The sequence below is a fragment of the Phyllostomus discolor genome, chromosome 2 (assembly GCF_004126475.2).
Source record: "Phyllostomus discolor isolate MPI-MPIP mPhyDis1 chromosome 2, mPhyDis1.pri.v3, whole genome shotgun sequence".
Lineage (NCBI taxonomy): Eukaryota > Metazoa > Chordata > Mammalia > Chiroptera > Phyllostomidae > Phyllostomus > Phyllostomus discolor.
This window is the reverse complement of record NC_040904.2, coordinates 195,230,710-195,256,975: the sequence shown is the minus strand read 5'-3', so window position 1 is coordinate 195,256,975 and position 26,266 is coordinate 195,230,710. Positions and strand designations below refer to the sequence as shown.

Genomic DNA, 26,266 nt, shown 5'->3' with positions numbered 1-26,266 from the left:
AGGGAAAGCGCTAGGGGCCGGTCCTTTCAGAAGGAGGTGCGATCTAGGCAGGGGCGTGGTCCTTGAAGTGACGTACAGGAGGAGGTGACAGTCCTGCCCAGGTCTAGCTTTGGCTTAGAACGCGGGCGGGGCAGAGAGAATCCAGGTGGGGAGAGGTTCAGCCGCCAGGTGGCACTCTTCAGCCAGGCTGGGACTGCATCCCCTAGCTGGAGTTAGTTGGTGAGGCTCCTAAACCCCTCACTCTGCCGTGAGGGTCAGACTAGGGAAAGGCTGTAGTTCTGAAATTATTTAAATGCCAGCCTTCCTTTCCTTTCTTCAACTCCTTTGCCCTAAAGAGCTCCCAGTCTTGCACTGATCTTTCTTGCCTCTTGTCAGGTAGCTAAGTCAAGGGTCTAAACTAGGGGAGGCGAAGAAAAAGGTTGGATAGCTCCATTAACCAGAATCACCTAGGGGTGGAGCTAGACACAGACTCTGGAGACCTGACTCCAGGCCAAAGACTGATACTTTGACATAGTAAATGTCTTGCATAAAATCTGGCCCAACTTGAAAGGCCCTCCCCCTGGGTGTCAGGGGATTTGGACTGTCTAGGATGGACTTTAAACCAGATTTATCCAAACTCTAGCTCTCCCTGGTTCTTTACTCTGGCTGCTAGCCATATGAGTGCTATGTGGAGCCTGCCAAAGAGAAAGGCTTGTTCCCAACACTTCCCTGGGGAAGAAAGAGGAAGGGGTCCTTGGTGACTCAGGAAAAAGTACTGGGGTCATGGCTTCTCAGGTTTCTTTGGACTTGATCATTATTAAAGAGGAAAAAACAATAGTAAAGACAAAAGGTACAGAAACAGATAATTTAGAAAGGGACAGACTGACAAAACCAAAGAAAGAATAAAAGAACATTTGTTTTTATTGATATTCCTGGGGAAGAGACTCAGTAAAATCTTTTACATTTATGTTTCAGATGCTCTATCTCTGGACATCCAACCATGCAAGTGCCCTTTTTCCTCTTCCAAACAGAAACAGTTCGACACGTGATCGACTTATCCCCGTGAGAGTTCTGTAGCCCTGACTTAACTAAGTGTGGCCCCTCACCTTCCAGCTTCTGCCTTCTCGTTCCATCATGTCCAACCTTCAAGACTGGACAGGAGATACAACCTCGCTTTTAGCCTCCTCCTTTTTACCTTTTCTAATACTTGGCATTCTACTCACTGCCTTTAGGTGCCTATAGTTCTTTCTCTTCTTTCTTCCCAAAATTAAGAATCTGTTATCATTTTTACCTTTGCATGATTTTAAAGTGATCATTTCAATGTATTACTGCTCCTAGGAGTACAGCTGACCCTCGAACAAGCAAGTTTGGGGGTGCTGACCACCTGCGGCAGAACATCCACATGTAACTTGTTGGCTCTGTGCATACTTGGCTTCTCAACCTGGCCCAGATCCAAAAGAATATTTACAAGTTACAATTTAGCTTCTAACTATGAGACAAAGGTTCAAACCTGGGTTTTGTCTCAGGTGAAAAGAAATGCGTGAACAGATGGAGATGAAGGAGGACATGCAAAAGCTCATTTTCAGAGTTCCCAGAGAAATGCCATTTAGGCAGCCATCTACTTCTAGAATTGAAGGAATATACAAGTAACCTTTCTGTCTCCCACAGTAAGAGTTTGTCTTCCTTCTCCATCAACCTCCCTTCCCTTCCCTCCCAAGTTCTCTCTCTCCTTTTGTTCCTTCCTCTTTCCTTTCATCTCTGTCCAATGAACTCTGATGAACAGAAATTCCTCAGTCATTGGAGTGTCTCGTAGATGGTAAGATGTAGGAGGAAGAGTGGACCCTGCCAGGGGTGAGGCCTACTTAACACAAGGAGGATAAAGATTGTTGGGAAGGAAGAGAAACAAAGTAGTTCCTATACTCACTTCTCTATTTGATGGAGACAAAGTCAGCAAGTCCTTGAGAGAGTAGAGCTGGCCAGAAAGGGGCCTTTTTTGATGCAAGGTCATGTACCTGGAGCAAATCCAGGGCAGCTGGATGCTGGAACAGAGTGAGGATGGGGAATGATGTGGGAATTAGGGGAGACTGGATTTCCTGCTTGAGCCTACATGAATGGGTGTGGCTGAGTGTATGTGTGTATGTATACATGTATTTGCTTTGGGGGGGGAGAGAGAAACCCTGAAAATTGGCACTAAATTGTCCAAGGTAGAGAGAGTTGTGCAGTAGACACCAGATCATTTTAGAGAGAGGGAAAGGTGGAGAGAGGGACATCCATGTGCGAGAGAAGCATCAATCTGTTGCCCTTTGTACACGTCCTGATCAGGATCAAACCTGAAACAGGTATGTGCCCTGACCAGGAACTGAACCCACAGACTTTTGGTGTACAGGACAATGCTCCAAGCAACTGAGCCACTCAGCCAGGCTATATAATTTTTTAAATTCTTATTAAGTTTACTGGTTAATTGACATTAAGTGACATTGGTTAATTGAATTATACAGGTTTCAAGAGTACAATTCTACATCATAAACTGTATATTGCATTGTTTGTTCACCACCCAGTTAAATCTTTTGTCACCATGTATTTGACTCCCTTTGCCTTGTGAAAGATGTATATTAAACAGGCAAAAGTGATTCAGAAGAGGGAGTGAATGGCTTCTGGGGTGGGGGCGTGGAGGCTGGAGAGCATTCCAGGCAGACGTGATCGATGCAAAGGCACAGAGGAATGCCCTGTTGGGAAAGAACTAGGAGGAGATTAAAAAAAAAAAAAAAGGCTGAAGCAAAACTTTTGAGGGAACAGGGGTGAGAGACAAGGTTATAGAGGTTAAAGAGACCAGACCTTGAAGGATCCTGTTTGTTCCTGGACTATATCTGGTAGGCCTGGGGAAGTTATCAAAGAGTTTTATAAAGAACAATTAAAACTGTTTGTATTTTAAGTAGAAAGAGAGTATATGCATTTCAGGAAACAATTTTTGAGCTTCTACAATGTGCCAGGTAGGGAAGTAGGTGTTGAAAATACAAAAATTCTTAAAATTGATTGAAAATTCTAATTAATTAAGCTTACAGTCAGTGAGTGATGTTGACCCTTGAAGCAGAGGCAGGACTGAGCTTGGACAGAAGAGGAGGCACTCAAGGAATCTCCACAAAGTAGAATGTGAAGGGCCTAGGGAGGGAAAGAAAAGGTGGAACCTTGGATGACCCTTCTGCATGAATGAATGAGTGGAGGACAGCACCTGTACCTGATGCAGAAAGTGAGGGAATCTCAGTTGAAATGTGGGGTTTGAGGAGCTTTGCAGGATCCAGGGAGAGATGAGGAGAAGGGAATTGGGTCGTGTCGTGACTGGCACTCAGGAGAGAAACAAGTGCCAGAGTCCAGGCTTAAGTCATCATGCCCTGGCCGAATGGCTCCATTGGTTGGAGCATTATCCTGTACACCAAAAGGCTGCGGATTCGCTTTCCTGCCAGGGCACACACCTCGGTTGCAGGTTTGGTCCCCAGTCAGGGCACGTTCAGGAGGCAGCCAATCCATGTTTCTCTCTCACATTATTTCTCTCCTTTCCTCTCTCTCTAAAATCAATAAACATCCTCAGATGAGAATTGAAAAAAATAAAGTCATCAGTGTTTGAGATGTGTGTTGGCAGTAGGTCTTAAAATCATGGAAGTGTGTGATGGAGTCATTTAGACTGAGTGAGAACAGGACCCCTGAGACTGGACTCACCTGGAAAGGTTCAGTCAACACGGTCATTGCCTTCTCCTGGTTATCAAGTCCTCCTTCCGTCTTGTATTTTGGGCAAAATAAGTTTTAGCTGTCACTCCTGGTCTCATTTTCACTATCCTTTTTCATTTCTACTTTTCTGTCTGGGTCAGCCACAGTCTGTTTAACCTATGAAAATGTAGAAACCCTGAACAAACACGCACCTATGGTAAAGCTTATGACAAGTGGCCCAGATCATTTCAATGCAGCAGCCAGAGTTGCTTTTGACTTTCTACATACAGAACACTGGGAGTGGAGAAGGGAAAGGAGGTGGAAAAAGAAGAGTCAGCTTAGGGCCAAGGTCTAAAGTGGTGCTGTCCAATATGGTAGCTACTAGCCACATGTGGCTATTTAAATTTAATTAAAGTTAACATAAAAAAATGCAGTTCCTCACTTGCATTAGCCACATTTCAAGTGTTCAATAACCACATGTGGCTAGTGGCCACTGTATTGAAAAGTGCAGATAGAGAACATTTCCATCATCACAGAAAGTTTCACTAGAGCCAGATAGCATTTATAAATGTTATCTTTCTTCTGGACCCTTTGAAGGCCTCTGAAGGCTTCCTGAAGAGTGCACAGGGGGCGGGAAATTGAAAGGAAAACAGGAGAAGGTTGGACAATAGCAAATCATTCTAGATGTAAAAGTGAAGGAGGTTACCAAGAAGGCAACCAAACACAACCTAGAGGAGAGGTACGGTTGTAAAACCAATTCTTTATGCTAGGGAGAAAGTTCATGGGGAAGTAGGAAAGCCACAGAAATTTTGGTTGTCATACTGTAAAAGACTGACCACCAGGGAGGGCATCAGTAGTGAATGAGAAGAACCCAAGTCAGAGAGAGTTAAGTTGATATCCTGGTAGCATATTGTATGTTTTCTCCACCTACTAAAAAAAAAAAAGGTTGAGAGGGCGCTGAGGTTGAGTCCAAAATGGTGTGTCAGGGCTAGGAAATCAATTTATTGAGCTCTTTGTCTTTGGTGCATAGCGTTATGTACCTCTTTAACACTAGGTATTATGTACAAGAGGAGACAATCAGTAAGAGTGGAGGAACCAAGGAAGGCTGTTTGGAGTTGGGAACAATGAGTGAGGATTTGTAAAAATCAGGAGACATCAGGAAGGCATTCCATGGAGATGGGACAGTGTGCTGCCTGGTCTGACTGGTGTAAAGAGAATACCTGGATACACGTCAATTTTCAAGTTGTACTTGGACTGAGCTCTCCCCATCTATTCCTTGAGGGCAAGGACCATGTCTTCATTCAGCTTTGTGTCTCCATCACGTAGCACAGTGCCTGACACCTGGTAGGAGCTCAATAAAAGTTTGCTGAAGTGCAAAAGTTCCAGCTTGATATAGAGCGCAATAAGAAAACTTGGACCCTGGCTCGTGTGGCTCAGTGGATTGAGCACCAGCCTATGAACCAAAAGGTTACTAGTTCAATTCCCAGTCAGGGCAATGCCCAGGTTGTGGGCCAGGTCCCTTTCCCTCTCTCTAAAAATAAATGAATGAAATCTTAAAAAAAAAAAAAAAGAAAGAAAACTTGGATTTTTTTTAGCTTAACTCTATTAAAATGTGAGCAGAATATATTGATGGACACACTTGACTGATAATGTTCATGATGAAAGTGCCTTAATGTCTGGAAGGTGATTTCTTAAGTAACACTTCTGGGGAAAACATACTCAAAACAAACAGGATCAAAGTTAAGCTGGTTTAGGTCTCTCTCTAAGAGTCCATCTAGTCTCAACTCTCCAATGATTTTGAGTTTAGTTAAAAAAAAAAAAAAAGCAAAGGAAAAATGAAGACTTAGAAAATGAGGTTATTGGGAGCGGGGATAAAAAGTGAAGTGAGGAAAGGGGTAGTACAACTCTGTTTTCTGTCCTCCGATGCCTTGAATAACTACAACTTCCTTAGCACTTAACCTATCAAATAGGCAAACTTTAGGGAAAAAAAGGGGGACAGGGAGGAAGAGTTCACTTAAGAATGAGATGGAAACGGTTCGAGTCGAACACCTTACACACAGTTCTGAGGTCAATTTCTAGGATGTCAGGCCGGAAATCACAGTATCCAGGGGGTTCATGCCTCCTCTCACCTGGCCTCCTTCTTCCCACCTCCAGAAAGTGTTTAAGCGGCACAGGTTTCTCCCTTCCAATAGTGGGAGAAATTCTCAGTTGGACGGTGGAGTGATAGAACTCCAGGGACAGGCAAGCTCCACAAGGCCTCAGAAACAGTTCCCTGGAAAGGCTCAAACCCAGGCTGGCATCATTTTACCACTGTTTGGCCCCAGAGGCACAAAGTCTTACCCCAAGGACTATGGGGGTTGGCTTTTAGAATCCCACCCACTCCATATTCACCGCTTCTGACTTCTGGCTTCCTTCTCATGTAGCCAAGGCTTCAGGAGACTAGTCTGTTGTCCAACCCAGACAGGGAAGGCTAAGGGATGCTTTTCCCTTGCAGGAAGGGATTTAGATCCAGGCCTCCGGCTTTCTAGGTCTTTTTCCTGTGGTCCCTGAGGACCATAGTGTCCAAACTCCTAGATTCTTACGACACTCCCTTGGGCCTTGGGGCAGGACTCCCATTCTCTGCCTCTCCATCTCCCTGGAATTTTCCACTGCAGCTGCCTCCGCTCCCAGACACCCCTCCCTGGGCAAAATTCCCGGCTCCCTCCGCCTCCCCTTTCTTAATCACACCTCATTCCCACCCTCGGCCCTGAGGCCCAACCCACAGTCCCGCTCACACCCAACACTAACCCCGGTGGTCCCAGTTAGAGAAATGGGAGGCCAGACCCTTACAGAAGAGTGACAGAAACACAGGGACCCGGACTATGTCCACAGCGGGCAAAGGGCAATGGAGGGGCTGATCCCCTGTGGGGCTGGAGTGGGGGGAGTGGCCCTCCTCAAATCCCCATATAAGGCAGGGCAAGCAGTTAGGCTCCTGGATTGGCCGATTCAAATGAGCATTCCACCTGGCAACAGAGTTTCTATTGGCTCTCAGGAAAAATAGGAGGAAGGTGGATGGAGGTTGTTGGTGGCGGGGATTGGAGGGGGGAGGGGAGTGGAGGTGACCGGAGTGGGGGGCGGTTACCAGGGCAACAGGGTAAGAGCCCAGCAGGGTGTCCGAGACAGCAGGCGGGGCTGGGAGGTGGCGAGGGAGGGAAGGGGGTGGATAGGAAAGGAGGGTGGGAGGGAGAGGAAAGAGACTGACGGGGAGGGAGGGAGACAGGGGAGACTGGGGGGGGAGGGTAAAAGGAGGGGGGGAGGAGAAAAATGAAACAAGAGTGTACAGAGATGGAGAGGGTCAGAGATCGCTCAAGACATCAGAGAACGAGTCAGAGAAACAGATTGAGAGATGGAGATATCCCAGAGAAAGATGGACAGAGTCCGGCGAGGAAAAACCTGGGTGGGGCTCCAAGATTTTTGAGGAGAGGGAAACTGAGAAACTGATAAGGGAGTCTCAGAAACAGAAATTGGGAGGTACGTACACCAAAGGACCAAAAGATGGTGTATTTCAGCACTCAAATACTACATGATTGATCCAGTGTGTCCTTTTTATTAAGAAAATTACAAAAAGACGAGTAATAATCATGATAACCAAATATAGGAGTGCACATACCAAAGATATCTTTTTCCAAACCCTAGCTTTCCACCCCATCCACATTGTGACCTTTAATACACACCCCAGTACCTGTGCCCTCTTGAAATCCCAAGCTTCTCAAAATGACCAAAGATATTGAAACTGAGGACCAGGAACTGAGGATGTGTGGAGTAGGGTGGGGCTGAAACTCCAGACCTGAACCCTTTGCAAGTTAGGCAAACATAATTCTGAAAGGCTGGAGAAGATGGTAGCAGAGGAAAGAGAAAAAGAGAGAATTGTGAAAAATAAGGATATGAAGAGAAATTGAGGAAAATCAAGTATGGATATAGGGCCAGGTGGCAGACTCAGATGAAACAAGAACCGTGTTGTCTGGGAGAAAGATATCGGAGGTGGAAGGGTAGAAGAAGGCAAATGAGAAGCACAGCACAGGTGACAGAAGAATAAGAGAAATGTGTGATATAAATAGTTGTGAGGGCGGGGTCTGGGTAGAGATGAATGAGGAAGAATGAAGGAAAATAGAAGGGTCAGAAGAAAAGTGAGGTGAGATGGGCGAATAAGAAAGGTCAGACGTTGAAGAGAGGAAAGGAGACCGGAGGGCCTCTGACCCCCTCAGCGCAGGAAGAAGGGCCAGGAACAGTAGGACCCAGTAAGGGTCACACATGTCAACCTAGAGCAGGACAGAGAGTGCGCTGCCCTTCCTCCCCCCATCCCCCCTCAAGGCCACGCAGAAAATGCAGATAAATGCTGGATGAGAGGGGAAATCCAGAGTGATGTGGAAGTAGCTCCCCACCCTCTTCCTCTAGTTTAAGCTTTTGGTTTCTCAAAACCAAATACCTGCCCAGCCTTTCCCTCCTCTCCCCTCATCATCCCTAGGCAAAATCTCAGGCTTTGGGTGGGAAGGGGGGTCGGTAGGATTCTGGTCATCCCTCCAGCCCGCCCCCAAAAGACAGACTCCGCATTCATAGGCAGTAGGTCGGAATTCGGAGAGGTCCCTCCCCGCAGGAACCCCACCCCTTCCCACCTCCGCGCCCCACTCCTTTCTCCGAGACCGTCAGTCTCTCCATCTCCCCCTCCCGGTCTAGTCCTCCCGCCTCTCGCGCGCTCCCTCCCCTCGCTTTCATCCTCCTATCCCCACCTCTCCAACCTCCGCTTTCATCCTCCTCCCTTCTCCTCTCCTCCCCGCTCCCGCCTGCCCCACCCCTGGGAAGCCCCTCCCGTCGGGCAGCGCCGCCTTTATAAGCGGTTTCTCTGCCCGGGGGCGGCAGCGGCTGGTCGGCGGCAGCTCTGCGGGTGCGGGGGCGGCGAGCCGAGGACCTAGCGACCGCGTCCGGAGCGTGCCGGCCACCGCCCGCACCGCCCTTCCGCTCGCTCCGTGGACGGCCGCAGCCCTGCGGGTCTCCACTCCAGACCCACCTCCGCCCCACCCCGCGCGCCTCTGCCGCCTCTTCCAGAGATCCAGCTTGCTGAGCGGCCGCCAGTGCCGCTGTCGCCGCCGCCGCCGCCACCGCGCCAGGTTCCGGCCGCGGCCACCTTCCGCCGTCCAGGGCCCCTCCGTCCCGGCCCCGGGACCCCGGCTCCCCGCCAGCCCCGGCCCCGGCACCATGTCGGAGAAGAGCGTGGAGGCAGCGGCCGAGTTGAGCGCCAAGGTACGGGCAAGGATGGCCGCGGCCTGGGCCCCGCGCGGCCCGTGGGCTCCGCACGGTCGTGTGCCCCAGGCCGCCCCCGACGGCCCCACGCTGCCCTGGCGCAGGATCCCGGCCGACCCTTATCCGCCCTCCCCCCCTCCCCAGCCTGGCTCTGCCTACCCAGCTCGGCGCGCCGCCCGCCAGCGCCCTCTAGCTTCCCGAGTGCCGCTCCCGGCCCCGATCGGTCCCAGCCGCCGTCCCCACCCCTCTCCCGGCCAGGCCCGCGCGCCTTCGTCCCGGCCAGTTTCCCGTCGGAGCTCGCCGCGGCTCACTTTACCTGCCCCCTCCCTCGCGCCCTTCTGCCCGCGTCCCGTTTCCCTGTCACTCCTTCCGATCTGACCTCATCTCTCCTCGGCCGAGCGGGATGAGACCCTCTGGTGTAAACAGTACTCTCCCGGGAGGCTGCTGCTCTCGGCCCCTCCCCTCGAGGCCCGACAGCCTTTTGCTGCTCTCCTTGGACAGCTACTGCCTCTATTTTGTCATTCCCTCTTTTCTTTACATCTATATCCATTCTTTCCCCCCATTGGCCTTCAGCTGTCTTTTTTCTCCTTAGCACCCTTTCAGCCTCTCCCCCCACACTTAAAGAATCTTGAGCCCCTAAAAATCAGAAGCAAGGCCAGAATAGCCTTCGAAAAGGCCTCAGCTCAGCATTGCATGGCCTTGCGTGGAGCCGTCCTTGCTCTCGTCAGCTCCCATTCCTGGCCCATCCGTTTGCCCTTGCCTTTCTTCCAGCCTTTAATTTCTCTAGGGAACCTGCTGAGTGTCGCTTTGGGAAATTAATTCGGCCAGGGCTTGGGGGCTGGGAGCCCGACCTTGGGGGCGGGGGGATTGCTGAGGAGGTCACAGAGGCTTCTTGGTGGCCCGTGAAGTAATAAGAGGGAACCCATGGGATTAAAGGCGGTGGAAGAGAGGGGCCCTGGAGATCTGACAAGGTGTGCCTCGTGGCCTTCGGGTGGGCTGTGTGGTGGCATGTGACTTCGTTGAGTAGGTGTCTTTGTATGTCTGAAATTCAGCAAGTGTGTGGGACTGCCTGTGGCAGTTACATGTGTGCATGTGGAGACATAGATGTTCTGGAGCCATGTTGCTGCTTTGTGAGTGCTGAGCGGCTCCGCTGTGCTCTTGTACTGGCTGTGTCGAGAGTGTGCCAGAACACCGAAACACCGGGCCATGTGTCTTTGGGTCTCATGGACGCTCCTCTGTAGCTGTGTGTGTGAACCGGTGTCAGCCTGTGTCAGCCTGTGTGCCTGTGTTGAGTAAATGAGGCCAGAGAGCTGCTCATCACAAGACCTGGGTCACATACCCTCCTGGAAAAGGGATCATGGAAGGACAGTGACCAGGAGGACAGGATAGGGAGGAGAGGGCCCGGCCCCTTGGACTTCGGTCTCTGGTAGTCCCCCGCCCTCCTTTTCATACTCTCTCCCTCCCCCCATCAGCCCAGATGGGGAAACTCAGGCCAGGGCCACACAGACCTGGTGCTGGGGCCCAGAGAGAAGCTGGCAAGTCCCAGCCTCTCCAGGCCCAGCATGGAGGGGAAAGTCTACCAGGTATTAGAAATGTCATACCTACCATGTGGCAAAGAAATGAGGACAGCCAAGTGACACGAAGAAACCCAGCTGGGGTGAGAGCATTCTATGCTCCCCTGAAAAGGAGAAGGGATTTGAGCGTCCCTCCAGGCCAGCCATTGGCACCAACCCTCTCTCCTCTCCCCAGTCCTGTTCCAGAAAGGACATACCCTCCCAGGGTGATCTACTCACATAGAAAACTTCCATCCACATGGAATCAGATTACACAGAGTTGCACCCCAACACCAGATCAGATCCTAGGGAGACAGTCATTCAGCGCTTGACAAGGGTGGGGTGGGAAGAGGACTGGAATCGAAACTGGAAGGGCGGGTATGTCTATAGAGGGGGGACTCGAGAGCATCTTCCTCTGCCACATCAGGAAGGGGCATTAAGCCCCGGCTGGTATGGCTCAGTCGGTTGGAGTGACAGGTGACGGGATTGATCCCCAGTTGGGCGCTTGTGAGAAGGCAGCCAATTGATGTTCCTCTCTCCCATCGATGTTTCTGTCTGTCTCCCTCTCCCTCTCTAAAGAGCAATGAAAAAATGTACTCGGGTGAGGGTTAAAAAAAAAGAGTACAGGATATTAGGGTGTGCCTGCTGAGATCTTGGAATGAGGAAGGGGCAGTGCCAAGGGAGGGTCCTGGAGACAGGTTTTCCCACCTGTACACCTGTCCCACCCCAGGCAAAGAACTGGCCTCTTTTCATCGCCCATGTCCTACACTCTCTTCCATGTTTCTTTTATCCTACTTGACCCATATCCCCTGGAAGTGGTTATTTCTACCTTTCCACCACACCGCGAACATTCCACAGGCCTTAGGGAAGAGGAAACTACTTGAACTTCCTTTTGGAGGGGGGAGTGGGAAAAAGGGCGCCAGGAATCAGGCCAGGGTACGCTCCCTATCCCCGTGGTGTTTGCCCCAGTAGGAGCCTGGGGACTCTGGGGACAGACCCACAGATTGAGAGAATCAAAGGCCTTGGTCGCTGGGAGGGGTGCCCAGGAGAGAGTACCAGGAAAGGCCCCAGAGGTAGACAAAAGGCAGAGCTGGGCAGGCAGCAGGGAGGGGGTGGGGCATCAGGGCTCTGAGCAGATGGAGGGGAATTGCGTTGCTGAGCTGCACTCTTCAGCCAGGAAAGTTTGGAAGAACTTGATGGGGATGGTGAACAGTACTTTCGGCCACTTAATTCCCTTCCCTCATCACTTTTCATCTTCCCTGAGTCTTGGGGAAGAAGGTGTCTGGTCTCAGCCCCTTAGTGGCCTTAAGGACCCTGGGACTGGCCCTGGCCAGGTAGCAAAGTTGGTTAGTGCGTTGTCCCCCATACGCCAAGGTTACAGGGTTCGATTTGTCAGGGCGCATACAAGAAGCAACCAATGAATGCAAAAATAAGTGGAACAACAAATAGCTGTTTCTCTGTCTCTCTCCCCAGCCCTAAAATCAATAAATATAATAATAATAATAATAATAAAGACCCTGGGACTCCTGTTCTGACTCCGGGTGCTGAGGCTGCCTTCTCCATTTTGCACTTTTGGAAGCTCACTGCAGAGGGAGAGCCGGGCTAGAGGGACTTCAGGGCTGCAGATCATTTGTGGTGAGAGAAAGGTGACCTCTTTCTCTCTTGCAGGACCTGAAGGAGAAGAAAGAGAAGGTGGAGGAGAAGGCCAGCCGGAAAGAACGAAAGAAAGAAGTGGTGGAGGTGCTGAGGGTCGGGGTTGGGGGTTGTGTGACCGCATCTGCCCCCCATCCCCTTCCCGTTGTCTTCCTGGGAGGCTGGGTCCTGTCTTTCCTCTGACTTCTCCCGTCCTCCTTGCCTCACCTTTCTGGTCCTCCCAGTGCCTCTTGCCTTGGCGGTGCTGGTGGGTGGAGGCAAACAGCCAGCCTGACACTGCTCCCTCTTCTGGTCCCCAAAGGAGGAGGAGAATGGAGCTGAGGAGGAAGAAGAAGAAACTGCTGAGGACGGAGAAGAGGAAGATGAAGGGGAAGAAGAAGGTGGGGAGGGGCAGGGAGGCTGGGCTGCAAGGAACAGAGTCAGGGTGGGTTTGAAGACCTGAAACAGGGCTGACCACAGGGGGTCTGATGGAGCTTCCTGCTCTTCCCCAATGACCCATTTCTGGCTCCTCAGATGAGGAAGAAGAAGATGATGACGACGAAGGGCCCGCGCTGAAGAGAGCTGCTGAAGAGGAGGTTTGGGCTGGTTGTGGGGCCTAAGGGGCTGTCAGGGATGCAGCAGGGGCTGGGCGCCCTTTGGACTTGGACCCAGATCCCTGTGGTACATGGGTGGGTGCTGGAACAGGGCAGGGACAGGGGGCGGTCCCTCTCCCATATCATCTCTTTTCCTCTCTACAGGATGAAGCTGATCCCAAGCGGCAGAAGACAGAAAATGGGGCATCAGCATGAGCCCCCTGCCAATGGGCTGGGGTGGGAGGCCCCCCAGGGCCTGGAGATGGGGGCAGGGTCAGATGAGTGCAGCCACTCTTCACCTGGCTCCTTGCTCTGGGCCTTGCATCAGAGCTGCCACCCTCTTTCTCCCAGCCTTCTCATGTCCACCTCTCCAGACACTGCCCCTCCATCTCCACTCTGCCGTCTGCCATGTCCTGACCCGTTCCATCTGAGCTCCCCAGCTGGTCCCCAGTTGCCCCTTTCTCTCTCCTTCTCATCCTTTCTCCCCCCAGCCACTCCCGCCCCTCCTCCATTAGCCTCTCCTTCCTAACCGCTGCATCCAGCCTCCTGTCCTGTCCGTCCCTACCCTGCCTGATCCCTGGGTCTCCTTCAGATCCCCTCCTTTCAGACAGCGCCAGGCCAGGGTGGGGCCAGGGTTGGGACCAAGCCCCACAGCTACCCCCTCTACCCCCCTTTTTGTATAATTTAATAAAGAAATGGTCGAGCTTCTGTTTTTAACCTGTCTCCTGCTTTCCCAGGGCAGAGGGAGGAGGGTGGCTATATCACATTCTGTCAGGACCCTTACTTTCTATAAAAAGACTCCTACCATCCGCCACTCAAGAAGACAAGGTCAGCGCTCCAGGGGCAGGCATGGAGCGCAGCTTCTTTGAGAGCTGACTGTTGTCCTGGTCTTGGGTTTTTGGGGATGCTCCTCCCCAGTGATGCACACATACTTCCCTGCTAGCCCACAGCAGGTCTAGACACTGCTGAGCCCAGTGGAAAGCTACCAGCCCTGTTGTGCTGAACCAGGCAAAGAAACAGCCTCAGAAACAGGAAGTCCCACCCCTGCAGTGGGAGAGGGCTGGGAGGCCTGGGTCCTGGAGTGAGAGTTGCCTGGCATCAGAATTGCCCCTCTGCCTGGCACTGAGGAAGTGGTCACCTGGTTAGGTGGGGAACTCCAGGACCCCTTGTGGTACCCCGACTGGCTGCAGATTCTTGGCACCCACCCTCCACCACTCCCTGCTGGGCTGGCTCCTTAGGCTGGGTGGGGTGAGGAGCAAGTGTTTCCCTCTGGAAGCCTCAGGATTCCTTCCCTAGCACTTCTGCCTCAGTTTTTCTAGAGTTTGATCTGTTGCAGGGTCTCGGCATTTCTCTGTATCACCCTTGCCAACACAGAACCTCTGGGTTGGGAGCAGGTGCTGAGTACATAGGGGTCTGAGATGGGCCAGGGTATGTGTGACTCATTAACGCCACCATGCTCGTCAAAAGAAACCCATAATTTACCGGGGGTCAGGATGACACAGCTTTTGTCCTCACACTCCATAACTGGCCGTGGCAAATTATTTAAGCCTCAGTTTCCTCATCTGTACAATGGGATAACATTAGATTTCATGAGTGACTGTATATAAAGTGTCCAGTGTAGTGCCCAGCACATACTGAAGTCTCAATACAACGTAGCTATTTTCCCTGGGCTTGAGGTGCCCTTCCCCAGACCTACCATCTTTTAGGATCCAATAAAACTTCCTCTCCACCTTGTTCCCAGGAGTCATTGGGTGGGTGGGGAAGGCAGGTCTACAGGAGCAATGACGTTTGGGAGGTTCAAGGAGTGAGGGAGGGGATGAGTACCAAAGAGGGCTGGCCAGGAAAACCGTGAATGTTGGGACTGACCAGAGGCTGCTTACAGGTGAGCAAGCTGGTAGTTTCAGGCAGAAATGGTCTGGAGACCAGGGCAGAAGGTCCTGGAAAAGGGAGCAGTCAGGAGGGTGGGGGAGGGCATGGAGGGGGTGGTGGGGACACCCAAGACTGAGGAAATAAACAAGGGGAGCGCCACCACAGAGAAGGGTAATGCTGCTGGGAATCAGCCCCCTCAGACTTTCCACTGAGAAGCGAAACCGTAAGCCCCGGGGTGTGGGGGGGGGCAACGCAGAGGGGAAGTGGGCAAGGTGGAGGGAAGGCAGAAGGACAGGGGCAAGGGCCCTGGGAGCAGCAGACCGGTCTCCCGGCTCAAGACATCCACCTTGCCTCCGCTCTGCTCCCTGCCACTGCCCTGCCCCATTCCCTGGGACCCCCCAACCTCACCCCCTACCCACCCCTGATCTGTCTAGCTTTCCTCTGGATTCTAGCCTCAGGTCATTGGCTCCTCCCCTCTCTCTCCTGGCCTCTGCCCCTGTCCCTCTTCCTCCAGCTTTCTCTCCCTCCATCTTCCACGTAGCAGAACCTCTCTTTTGTCAGGCTGTCTCTCCCCACTTTCTGACCTCTTCCCTTTGGAGGGCTCATTGTGGCCGGGGCCCAGGGGGAGATGGGGGAGGCCCAGTTCCAGGTCTTGCTGCTTCTGCCACTGCTGTGGGTGGCTCCAGGTAAGGTGGGGATGACCCTCTGGGAGGGTCGACCTCCAGACACACAGGAGGGGTCAGCAGGGTTGTCTGGATGGCAGCACAAAAGCCAAGGTTCTTAGTTTGGGTGGATTCTTCTCATGCCTGGAAGGTAGTCCTTCAGCCCCAAAGCCTCTCTTCAGGCTCCCCCTTGGTAGGGAAGGGGCAAAACCCCTGGTCTTCCCCAGTCACTTGGCTCATGTCCCCTCCCCTTGGCCTCTCTTTTCCTCCCCAGTGGAGGCACCAGGACCTGGGGCAGAGGTCCCGGAGGTGTGGGCCCAGGAGGGGGCTCCTGCCCAACTTCCCTGCAGCCCCACAATCCCCCTCCAGGATTCCAGCCTTCTTCGAACAGGAGGGGTCACTTGGCAGCATCTACCAGACAGGTATGCACCCCAAACTTGGGCAACAGAACTCCCAAATCCAGCAGCAATGGCAGCCAGACTCACAACCCAAGGCCCAAAGCAGACCCCAGTCCCCTCCCCTGAGCTGTCAGTCCCTCTAAAGCCAGTGGCCTGCCTCCCCTGCCACTATGCACCCTAGGTCCTTCCTCTGAAAACTGCTCCCCACATCCTTGCATTCCATGAGTTGCTAGCAGGGGATGGTGCTGTCGCAAGGCCAGGGGGACCGGGACAGTTAGCAGTCAAGAGATCTTCCCTTTGGGTGGGCTTCCAAGTGCTCAAAGTGTGGCAGGACTGCATCTCCCCCGAGACCGCTTTCCCCTTTAATGCCTCCATCTCTCTCTCCCGCGCCCAGCCCGCCCCCAACCAGGGGCTCGCGCCCCGTGGCGCCCACCCCCTACACTGTGCTGAGGCTGGCTCCTGGGGGGCTGCGCAGCGGGCGGCCGCCCCTTCAGTCCCGCATGAAGCTGGAAGAGCGCGGCCTCCAGCGCGGGGACTTCTCGCTCTGGCTGCTCCCGGCCCGACGCGCCGACGCCGGCGAGTACAGCGCCGCGGTGAACCTCAAGAACGGAGCCCTCACCTGCCGCCTCCGTCTGCGCGTGGGCCAGGCCCGGGGTAGGTGGGGCGGGGCGAGGGGCGCCAGTCCGGGAAGAGGGAGCCCAGATCCACGCCATCCGGAGGCAGGAAGGGCTGGGCCGAGGGTGTACTTCTAAGGATGCGCCCTAAGCCTTGACAGCGAGCCCCCAGAAGGGTAGCGGAAGGGGGTGGGGAATCGGATCGCTAAGTGGAAGGTGCCCCCAGAGAAAGCACGTATGAGTGTGTGGGGTGCCTTTGAAGAGATTGTATCACCCTTGAGCTTCCCTTGCCCCACCCACAGTGGGAGTGCCAGGGTGGAGGAGGAGAGGCACCCCTTGGGGGGCGAGGGAGGGTGCGGGGCTAGAGTGATTCATTTCAGACATCTGTGGCTCAGGAGGTGGGCTTAGTGAGGATCCTCAGGCGAGGCCTGGTAGAAAGGGAGGGGTAGATCAAGCCAAGCAAACTTGGAGGCAGGGGAAATAGGCAGGAGACTCTGGGCATCCATTTTAAGCACCTCCAGGTGTCAAGCACTGAGTTGAAGGGGGTGGGGTGGAGGAGAAGCCAGCTTCCAGCTTGCTGGGCCTGCTGTGAGGGGAAAGTGCCCCGGGGCCTAACGACCTTTCTTCGTCCTCGCACAGTGACTGCCAGTCCCCCAGGGTCTCTCAGGACCTCCGGCTTGGTCGTCTTGAACTGCTCCTTCAGCCGCCCTGACCTCCCAGCCTCTGTGCAGTGGTTCCGGGGCCCGGGCAGAGTCCCTGTTCAGGAGTCCCCCCATCACCACTTGATTGGAAGCCTCCTCTTCCTGCCCAAAGTCAGCCCCTTGGACTCTGGGCCCTGGGGCTGCATCCTCACCTACAGAGATGGCTTCACTGTCTCCAGCATATACAACCTCACTGTTCTGGGTAATTCCTCCAATCCGCCTCCTTTGCGCTCGACCACAATGCCTTCCTGCCCCCCTCTCACCTCCCCCTGTCTTACAGATCCCCAAAGCAGGGCTTCTGCACCTAACACCTCATGGGATTGCTCTGGACCCCACCGTCTGATTTCTGTCTTCCTCCTATTGCCGCCTTTCAGCTGCCTTCTCCTCTTGTAGACTTTCCTTTGGCCGTCCAGCCTCAATTGCCAGCCTTCAGTCTCCAGCTGGCCCAGCCCACATCCTGGGTTTCTGAGTCTCTTCAGTTCATGCATCTTATTCTGCTCCTTAGCCCTCTTCTGATCAGGACCACCTTCTTTGCTCTCTGTCTCCCTTCCATGGCAACCCAGTGCTCACCCCCTCTGCCACCTCCCCCTCCCCGCTTTAACTCTGCGGTCCCTTTTCTCTCCAGGTCCGGTGGCGCCAGTCCCCCTGACAGTGTATGCAGGAGCAGGTTCCCGGGTGGAGCTGCCCTGCCAACTGCCTCCTGGCGTAAGGACTCCGTCTTCCCTCACTGCCACATGGACCCCTCCCGGTGGAAGCCCTGACCGGCTGGTGGCTGAAGACAATGGCAACTTTACCCTTCAACTAGAGGCTGTGAGCCAGGCCCAGGCCGGGACCTACACCTGCCACATCTATCTGCAGGGGCAGTGGCACAGTACCACTGTCACTTTGGCAGTCATCACAGGTCAGTGCTGTGAGGGAAGGGAGTAGCTCCCAACCCAGGGGAGCTGGGGCAGGGAGGGAAGACTGGCCGGGCGAAGGCTGGACGAGTCTGCCTCACGGTGCCAGGCCAGGGGCACGGTTTACAAAGGCCGCCGCTGGCGACCTCCTTTTCTCTCACCCCCATATGTAAAGAACTGAAACTGAAAATCCCTCTTGAGTCACTAGATGAATGTTCCACTCTTGTCTAAGGGGATCCCCTGCTCTGAATCAGGGGGAGGGTCTGAGAAGTTAGAAAGGTGCCAAGAGTTCGAATAGTTCCAAAGGGGTAGAATGTATTTCTAGAATACTCGTCCCACTTTGAAGCGAGAGCCCGGGTTAAAGTTGCAGGAAATGGCCTCAGTTTAGGAGGAGTTAATAAATCAGTCTGTCGATCAGCAAATATTGACTGATCATGGGCTTTTCGAGACAGTGTGAAGCAAACACACTTGAAAAGAAAACTCAGAAAATGTGTTGATTGATTGGCAATTTAATCAGTCACCAATGGTGAATACTTGGCTGTGTCTGTAGTACTCACCTGTGGCTGCTAAATAGTGACATCACAGTCGGTGCTTAATAATGTGCATTGGCTCAGTGAATAAATGAATATGCTAACAAACAATACATTTTCTGTGGGCCGGTGCTGAATTTCCACATGCTTCCTGGGTATTTCTACCTGGATTTCATAGTCACACCTCAATCTCACTCTGAACCCCATCTTTTCCTCATGCCCAATCCTCTTGCTGACAGCCTTTCCGTCAATAACTCCGTCTGCATCCCACTCACCCTAAAACCTAGCCTGCTTCTCCCCGCATGTCTAGTCAGTCACCACAACCTACCAATTCTTTCTGTCCAAGGTCTTCTGGAAGGTCCACTGCCGCGTGTCAGTTTCCCATGCTCTCTCTCGCATGACAACTCGGCGGGCGATGCTTTATACAGAAGGAATTTTCCCAAAATCACACAGCCGGGAAGTGCCAGACTCAGGGTCCATACTCGGGCGTCTGTGTCACCAAATCCTCAGGTTCCCTGTACCCCAGGCTCAGCCCAAGGCCCTTGCCCACTGGTCTCCTCCTGCTCACCCTGCCACTCACTGTTCGGCTTTGAGATGCTCTGTCTCAGGATCAGTGGGTCAGTTCACTGTTCTCCAAACATTCAGAAAAGGGGCAAGTTCATCCATGGGGCACCTCACGGGAGGGGCACTGATACCATTCAAATTGTGGAAACAGGAAAAGTGGAAAGTGAGGCCCGCTCACCTGACAGGTATTGGGGATTCTGAGCATTCGAGTAGACAGTAGTGTAAAAGAATCTGAAACAGCATTTGTTACATGATCCTTCCAGGCCATTTTGAGTTTGAACAGTCCCCTGAAGGCAACAGGAAAGTGTTTGAGCAGCAGAGTGATCTGACCAGAACTTTGTCTTCGTAAGATTAATTTGGCCATGACCCTGATCTCCTCCCCTCAACCTCACCCAATCAGAGCCCAGAGGAGTGCATTGTGATTGAGGCTTGGGAATTGAATCTATGGTGTCAAGTAAGGGGGTCGGGGACTCAAAAGATCTCTTTCCTCTGATGTTTTCAGTGACTCCCAAGCCCTCTGGGTTACCTGGCAACCTGAGGAAACTGCTCTGTGAGGTGACTCCGGCATCTGGACAAGAGCGCTTTGTGTGGAGCCCCCTGGACAAGCAGTCTTGGAGGAGTTCTCCAGGACCCTGGCTGGAGGTACAGAAGGCCAGCCTCCTTTCTCAGCCTTGGCAGTGTCACCTGTACCAGGGGGAGAGGCTTCTTGGAACAGCCGTATACTTCACGGAGCTGTCTGGACCAGGTCTGAGACCCCGCAACACCGCAGCCCCAACTCCAGACTAGTCATCTTAGTCCCGCCTGCAGGCCCCCTCACCACCCCTTCCCAGCTCTTTTTTTCTATTAGGGGCCTGGCCTCCAGCTCTTGTCTAGTCCCAACCCACTTCTACCACTAACTGGCTGAATGATCCTGGACAAGCCCCTTAAACTCTCTGGGCCTCATTGTCTGCATCTGTAAAATAGGAGGGTGTGGGATGGTGTCCTTTCTGCTGGGACCCTATGCCTAATCCTGTACTTTCTCCTTAGGTGCCCAGTACTCCGAGAGAGCCCCAGGTGCCCCCAAAACAGGCCATCTCCCTCTGTTTCTCACCCTTGGTGTCCTCCTTCTCCTGTTGATGACTGGGCCCTTTGGTTTTCACCTTTGGAGAAGACGGGTGAGTTCCAGGACTCCCCTCCCCCTGCCTCTGGCTTTCCTTCTCTCCAGTCCTCAGAGTGCTGTCTGGCACCCCTTCCTCAGGAAAAGTGACTAAAGTGTATGCTGAGCCCTTCTTCATAGGCCTCTGTATTCCGGGGACCCCTTGTGCTTGAACAACACAAGGGAGGCTTGAAGGGGCTGAGAAAAGGCCTGGGACCAGATGGGGAAGGCAGGGGCTGAGTATCCTCCTTCTTCTCCTTCTCTTTCTCTTCATCCCTTTCTTCCTCCCACCCTCCATGTCTCTCCACAGTGGCGACCAAGAAGATTCTCTGCTTTAGAGCATGGGATTCGCCCACCTCGGGCTGAGAGCAAGATAGAGGATCTGGAGCAAGAACCAGAGCCAGAGCTGGAGCTGGAGCCAGAGCTGGAGCCGGAGCTGGAGCCAGAGCTGGAGCTGGAGCCAGACCTGGAGCCAGAGCCAGAGCCAGCAGGGCCACAGCAGCCCTGACCTGGAGCTGAAGCAGCCAGTGGGTCTCTGTAATTCAGTCCAAATAAACTCCCATCAGCATCAAGCCTGAGTCTGGCTCCTTCTTGTCCAGTGAAGGTTCTTGCCTCTCCCCAACCTCTGGGGGCTCCCTTCTCCCACCTCAGCCTTTTGACCTACTTTCTGCAGCCAGTCTTTCTTATCTTCCTCGTTCTGTGCCTGGCTTCTCCGTGATTCTTTCTTCCCTGGTCTCTTTCTTAGTTTCTCCCTCTCTTCTGGGTTGTCATTTTTCTGAAGCTCCAAAAAGCCCTCACCCCTTACCTCTGCAGCCCTTTCCCCCATCCTTTATCCCATATCACTCATATCCAGCTGGCTGCCCTGGTTTCCTTTATATTTTTATTCCTCCGGCCCACCCCACCCACATTCGGTTCCACTTCAGCACTGTCCTTGGCCCTGTAGCTGCAGCGTGTGTGTGTACACACACGCACACTCGCAGAGCAGCCCTGTCATGTCAAGTCCTCCTGGAGATCAAGTCTTGCAACCTTTCTGTGCCGCTGGCTGAAGTTCCTACCTGCCTCCACCCCCACCTCCATGCTCCCTAGCTCTAGGGGCCCTGCCTGTTCCCAGGCATGAGAACACACTGCCACCCAGTGGTCATTGCTTGTCACACGCCACTGGGAGGGGGTTGGAGGGGGGCAGGCCCAAGGAGATTAACAGTGCAGAGGACTGATGGGCACATATACCCGTACGTGGGCACCACCTTTGTGGAGCACCCTTGCAATGGTGCGCGTGCGAATCTGCCCTCCAGGAGAGCCTCGGGACACGCAGCCCTGGACCTGGCAAGGTTATGATCCAAGTCTGACAAAGGAGAGTGCCTGAACAAAGGCCCCACGTGGGGACAAGAACAGCCAGCAAGGCAGCTGGCTGCTGCTGCAGCTTTGGGAACCAGGAGACCTGGCTTCCGACCCCAGCTATTTCGATGTGGCCCGAGTTCATCTCCCTGAGTCTCAGTTTCCTCACCTATTAAATGGGATAATGATGATATGGAAGACCCACCAGCCTGCCTGCCCCGGGCTCTGTTTCTCTGTCTCGGATCAGGGCGCGAAGACTGTTGTCAGCAGAGCAGAGCACAGCCCCAGCCCACAGCACCCCCACAGTGACCTCAACCTCGGCCTGCAGTGTGTGCTGGGCTCTGGACTTTGGCCACAGACCGCTCCGTCAGGGACCTTTACCCTGGACAGGAGGGAAAATACACTGAAAGGTAGTAGGGGCAGGTCTGCAGGAGCAGGAGCCCCCATGTTTTAGTCGGGCAGGGGTTTCCTGGAAATTTCTGTGGGTGGCATTTTTCCTTTCTACTAGGTAACATCCTATGCCCTTTGGGCTTATGAAAGTAGTCATCGAGGATTCACCAGCATCTATGCAGGGACTTCCCCGTGTTCCTGCAGAAAGGGGGCAGGGAGGGGTGGGGACAGGGCAGAGTGAAGGGCCACCTTATTCACCCACTAAGGAAGTGAAAGGCAAAGAGCGGAAGGAGGAGAGGGCGTGGGGCTTGGGCTTGCAGTGACCCTTTTATTAGTTTTTACCCCCTTCCCTACGAGCTCTCTCCCAGGGGGTGAGACCCTCGGCTCCCCCCTCCCCTCAAAGCTCTAACAAGATAACCCCCAGCCCTCTTCGTGTTCTCATAGTCCTTCCAGGAAGCTGGGTTAATTCATCCTGCATCTCCACGTGGATCTGGGAACCGCTCTAGTGTGCTAGGCTGGGGTCCTGGAGGGGGAGGGGCATCAAGGAGGCAGGTAGTTCAGTGGGGCTGGTGGGGGTGAAGGAGAGATCATCTTAGGTCATTGTTAAAAAGGAAGGGGGTATCCGTTATCTGCTGCCACATAACAAATCACCCAAAAACTCAGTAATTTAAAACAATAAACCTTCTCTCACATGGTCAGGAATCCAGGAGCAGCTGACTCGAGTGGTTCTGGGGCAGGGTCTCTTGTGAGGTTGCTGCCTGGATGTGGGTCAGAGCTGGAGTCATCTGAAGACTTGGCGGAAGTGAAGGACCTGCTTCCAAGAAGGATCCTCAGGTGGCTGCTGGCCAGAGGCATTAGCGCTGCCCCACGTGGGCCTCTTGTCGGGCTGGTCCTGACAGAGGAACTGACTTCCCCCAGAGGGAGGGAGTGGCCAAGACCAGAGCTACCATGTTCTTTTCTTTCTTTCTTTTTTTTTTTGAGATTTTACTTATTTATTTTTTAGAGAGAGGGGAAGCGAGGGAGAAAGAGAGGGACAGAAACATCCATGTGTGGTTGCCTTTCACACGCCCCCAACTAGGGATATGGGCCACAACCCAGGCATGTGCTCTACACTGGGAATCGAACCAGTGACCCTTTGGTTCGCAGGTTAGCACTCAATCCACTGAGCCACACCAGCCAGGGCCCGTGTTGTTGTAACCTAATCTGGAATGTCACGTATCTTCCTTTCTGCCCTGGTCTACTGGTCACACAGACCAATGCTGGTACAGTGTGGGAGGGGACAACAGAAGGGTGTAAACCGAAGGAGGTAGGAATCACTGGGAGTTGTCCTGCATCAGTGTGTGTACACAGGGGGAACAGTGCCTGAAAGACACGGGCTGCCAGAGGGGAGAGGTGTCCCTGAGTACCTCTACCCCTAGCCCTGCACGGACCTGACGGCCTCCCCCCCGCCCACTGTTCAGAAGTTCTGGAGGCCAAATGAGTTCAGAGCCTTGCCAAGTCAAGTGTGTCAGGCTAGAGGCCATGCTGTGCTCATCCAGACCTGCGGTCTCCCTCCCCTGACCTTGGTCTTCTTATCCTTATGGTGCATGGCAGGCTCAGAAATTTCTGTGCTCTACCTCCCCACACCAGGCAGAGGTGTTAGAGTTCAGGCCCTGGTCCTTGCTGCTATCCCTTCCATGAAGAGGTAAGTAAGGAGCTTAGGTTTCCTGGCTTGGGCCCACCCCAGGATGGAGTTTGCCCTTTGAACGTTGGGGTGGGGGTGGGTTCTGTCTGCTTCACTTTGTGGCTGACAGTTTATCCAACAGGCTGCAGGTGCCAGCTGGCTGAGCCCAAGCTGGGCTCTGAAATTTGCCTGTTCATAGCTCCCATGAAGTGCGGGAGGCCCAGGAATCACACCTTCTGAGAGTTGCAGAAGGTGGTCATGGAGCTGGAGAGAATGTGGCCAGGGTGGAGGTAGGTCAACCCTCCAACTTCCCAGAGAACAGGCTTTGTGGCCCCTCCCCCACACCCCCATCTCCAAGTCCTGCCCCCAACCCCCTTCGCAGAGGGTGTCAGTGCAGCTGCAGATGTGTCTGGTAAGGAGGCCACCACAGGCCTGCACCTGGGCCTTCCAACTTCCCTCCCCCAGGCTTCCACAGGCAGCCCTGCCCCTTCTCCAATAGCCCAGCCTCCAACACTTTGTCCGCCTTGATGCTGGTTTCCATCTGCTTCCCCTCTTTTCCTCCCCACTTGACTTTCTCCCTGTCCTCCAATCTGGAGACAGCATTCATGCGGCAAAAATAGCTCTGTACCAGGAACAGGAGACTTCTGGAAATCCCCGTGCTCCATGCATACAGTCCTGTTGTGAGGCAGAGAGCTTAACTTCAGCTCCTCCTTCTGCAGAATGAGGATAGTAATACCTACCGAAAATCTATGAAATGTGGTGCTAGTGTATGTGAAAGTGCTTTGAAAGTGGAAAATCACTCTACAGATATGCAGGATAGTGGTGGTGCTAAGCCTCAGAAGCCCCAGATGGGCTGTCGGCCTTATACCCCTGCACCGTTGTGGGAGAAGCCAACTCAGTCTTCACCCTAGGCTTCCTTAATGCAGAGGAGAGGAAGTGGGTGAGGGGGCAATCCAAGCATTGGGGCCCAGGCAGGAGTTCAAATCCCAGTTCCACCAGTTATGGTTACTAGCTCTGTGACCTTCAGCACTTTTCTTAAACTCTTTGAGCCTCAGTATCCTTATCAGTATGATCTGGAGAATAATATTTATGCCCTCCCACTGTTGTGAAGATTAAATAGAATGCACAGCCATAGAAAGCACACAGCTCTTTTAAATGTTCAGTATAAACTTGCTCTCTGTTCCTCTTTTCTTTTCCTCTTTGGGAATCCCAGAGAGAGAAAGCCAGGTTCTTGGAGCCTGTTGACTCATGAGAGCCCATCTGCATAGACGTTCACAGGTCACAAGCCCAAGAGTGCAGTGGTGTCACACAGTCCATCTGGTGCAAACAGTGGGCCCTAAGCTATACCCAGCCCTTGGAATGCTTTGTTTGATTTGCCCAGTGTTAGAACAAAAAAAAAAAAAATAGTTGCCAACATTAAAATGAGGAGATATTACATAAACGTCTGGTTTTTCATCTTCTCTCGAAATTATGGCAGAGCCGGCAACTCTGAGTTCACATTTTGGCACCACGTTTACTATCAGCTCAGCTGCAGCTCTGGGATTAGCAGCTGCCCTGCCTCAGCCCCCACCCCTCCCTGTTGTTCACAGCCAGGCTGATCTTCTCATTGACAGTTTGTAGCAGGCTCCTGTAAGCATTTAAGTTTGTGACTTGATCTACTCCCTCTCCATTCATCCTTTCAAAAAATATTCAACTGTCAGGGGCTGGGGAGAGGGGCGTGTGGAGTCAGCGTTTAACCAATTCAGAGTTTCAGCTGGGGACGATGAGACAATCCGGAGATGGACGGTGGTGGCGGTTGCTCAGCTATGTGAATGCACTAATGCCATAGACTATACACTTAAAAATGGTTAGAATGGTACATTTTATGGTGGGATGTACATACCACAACCAATTTTAATATCAATAAATATCAATAAAATTTAATATATAAAAAAAGATTTTCCAAGTGTTAAGGGTCTACTGTGCCCAGGGCACTCTGCTGGGAGCTAAGTAACACAGACGTGGTCACCACTCCAGTCTGGGAGGCAGACACTAAGCAGTCAATAGTTCCATAGCCACTGCCCTTGGAGCAGCGCTTCCAGGGGAAAAGCAGCACAGGCACTGGGAGGTCTTACCGTAAAGGACCCTGATTTCAGCTGAGGAGCCTGAGGAGCCTTCTCAGGCTGTGGCAGGGAGAGAGGGGGGGACCAAAGGGGTCATGGGTGGAGGATGGTAGAGCCCAAATCCAGCCTCTGGGGTACAATGGGGAGGCCCCTCACCTCCCTCACCTCTGAACCACCTGCCTCCAGACTTCTTTCAGGTGAGAAATCAACTTCAGTTTCATGCAAGCCTCTATCATGTTGAATTTTTCTGGTAGCAGAGCCCAGTGCTTACTGATACACACTTCCCATGGAAACCTTTCTCGACCTCCAGGTTGAGATAAAGTTCACTACGATAAGCTCTCCCAACACCCTACACTTCTTCCTTTGTAGCCCTTGTTTAATCGTAATGATATTATTAATTGTTTAGTGTCTGCATCACAGGTCAGAGCAGTGATCATGTCTAGCTTATTTAACATCCCTAGCACCCAGCAGAGTACCTTGGGTCTGGTAGACAGGTAACACTGTTGAAAACATGAACGAGTAGAGAGGGTCAGGGGTTACAAACTTAAATAGATGCCCATAGGTACTGTGAGCCTGCTAGGTAGTGTGAATGAGACAGTGTGAATTGAGCAGGTGGGAAGGTGTTTGCATTCCAGCTGCAGTAAGAGGATGAAGGCCTGAGGAAGGACATA

General features: G+C 52.9%; 2 protein-coding genes across 3 annotated transcripts; both read left to right on the top strand.

Annotated features, from left to right (window-relative positions):
- Positions 1-8,469: 8,469 nt before the first annotated feature.
- On the top strand, positions 8,470-13,453 carry PTMS (parathymosin). Its single transcript, XM_028532538.2, has 5 exons — positions 8,470-8,958; positions 12,180-12,251; positions 12,466-12,544; positions 12,678-12,739; positions 12,902-13,453. Exons 1-5 carry the CDS (start codon positions 8,914-8,916, stop codon positions 12,950-12,952), a joined length of 309 nt encoding a protein of 102 aa, XP_028388339.1. The 5' UTR covers positions 8,470-8,913; the 3' UTR covers positions 12,953-13,453.
- A 1,423-nt stretch (positions 13,454-14,876) lies between these two features.
- LAG3 (lymphocyte activating 3) lies at positions 14,877-20,673 on the top strand. Of its 2 annotated transcripts, XM_036017339.1 has the most exons (9): positions 14,877-15,291; positions 15,542-15,689; positions 16,060-16,319; positions 16,919-17,182; positions 17,606-17,881; positions 19,473-19,715; positions 19,997-20,124; positions 20,416-20,526; positions 20,575-20,673. In XM_036017339.1, exons 1-9 carry the CDS (start codon positions 15,234-15,236, stop codon positions 20,611-20,613), a joined length of 1,527 nt encoding a protein of 508 aa, XP_035873232.1. In that variant the 5' UTR covers positions 14,877-15,233; the 3' UTR covers positions 20,614-20,673. The 2 variants fall into 2 exon arrangements, with proteins under 2 accessions (XP_035873232.1, XP_028389047.1); XM_028533246.2 differs by having other exon boundaries at positions 20,416-20,673.
- Positions 20,674-26,266: the final 5,593 nt, after the last annotated feature.

What these genes read in the sequence shown, in the direction of transcription:
- LAG3 (XM_028533246.2), top strand. Translation starts at nt 15,234, where the DNA reads ATGGGGGAGGCCCAGTTCCAGGTCTTGCTGCTTCTGCCACTGCTGTGG. An exon ending in TGGCAGCATCTACCAGACAG is followed by an intron (nt 15,690 to 16,059) that starts GTATGCACCCCA and finishes TCCCGCGCCCAG; the next exon opens with CCCGCCCCCAACCAGGGGCT. An exon ending in ATACAACCTCACTGTTCTGG is followed by an intron (nt 17,183 to 17,605) that starts GTAATTCCTCCA and finishes TTTTCTCTCCAG; the next exon opens with GTCCGGTGGCGCCAGTCCCC.
- PTMS (XM_028532538.2), top strand. Translation starts at nt 8,914, where the DNA reads ATGTCGGAGAAGAGCGTGGAGGCAGCGGCCGAGTTGAGCGCCAAG. An exon ending in AGATGAAGGGGAAGAAGAAG is followed by an intron (nt 12,545 to 12,677) that starts GTGGGGAGGGGC and finishes CTGGCTCCTCAG; the next exon opens with ATGAGGAAGAAGAAGATGAT. An exon ending in AGAGAGCTGCTGAAGAGGAG is followed by an intron (nt 12,740 to 12,901) that starts GTTTGGGCTGGT and finishes TCCTCTCTACAG; the next exon opens with GATGAAGCTGATCCCAAGCG.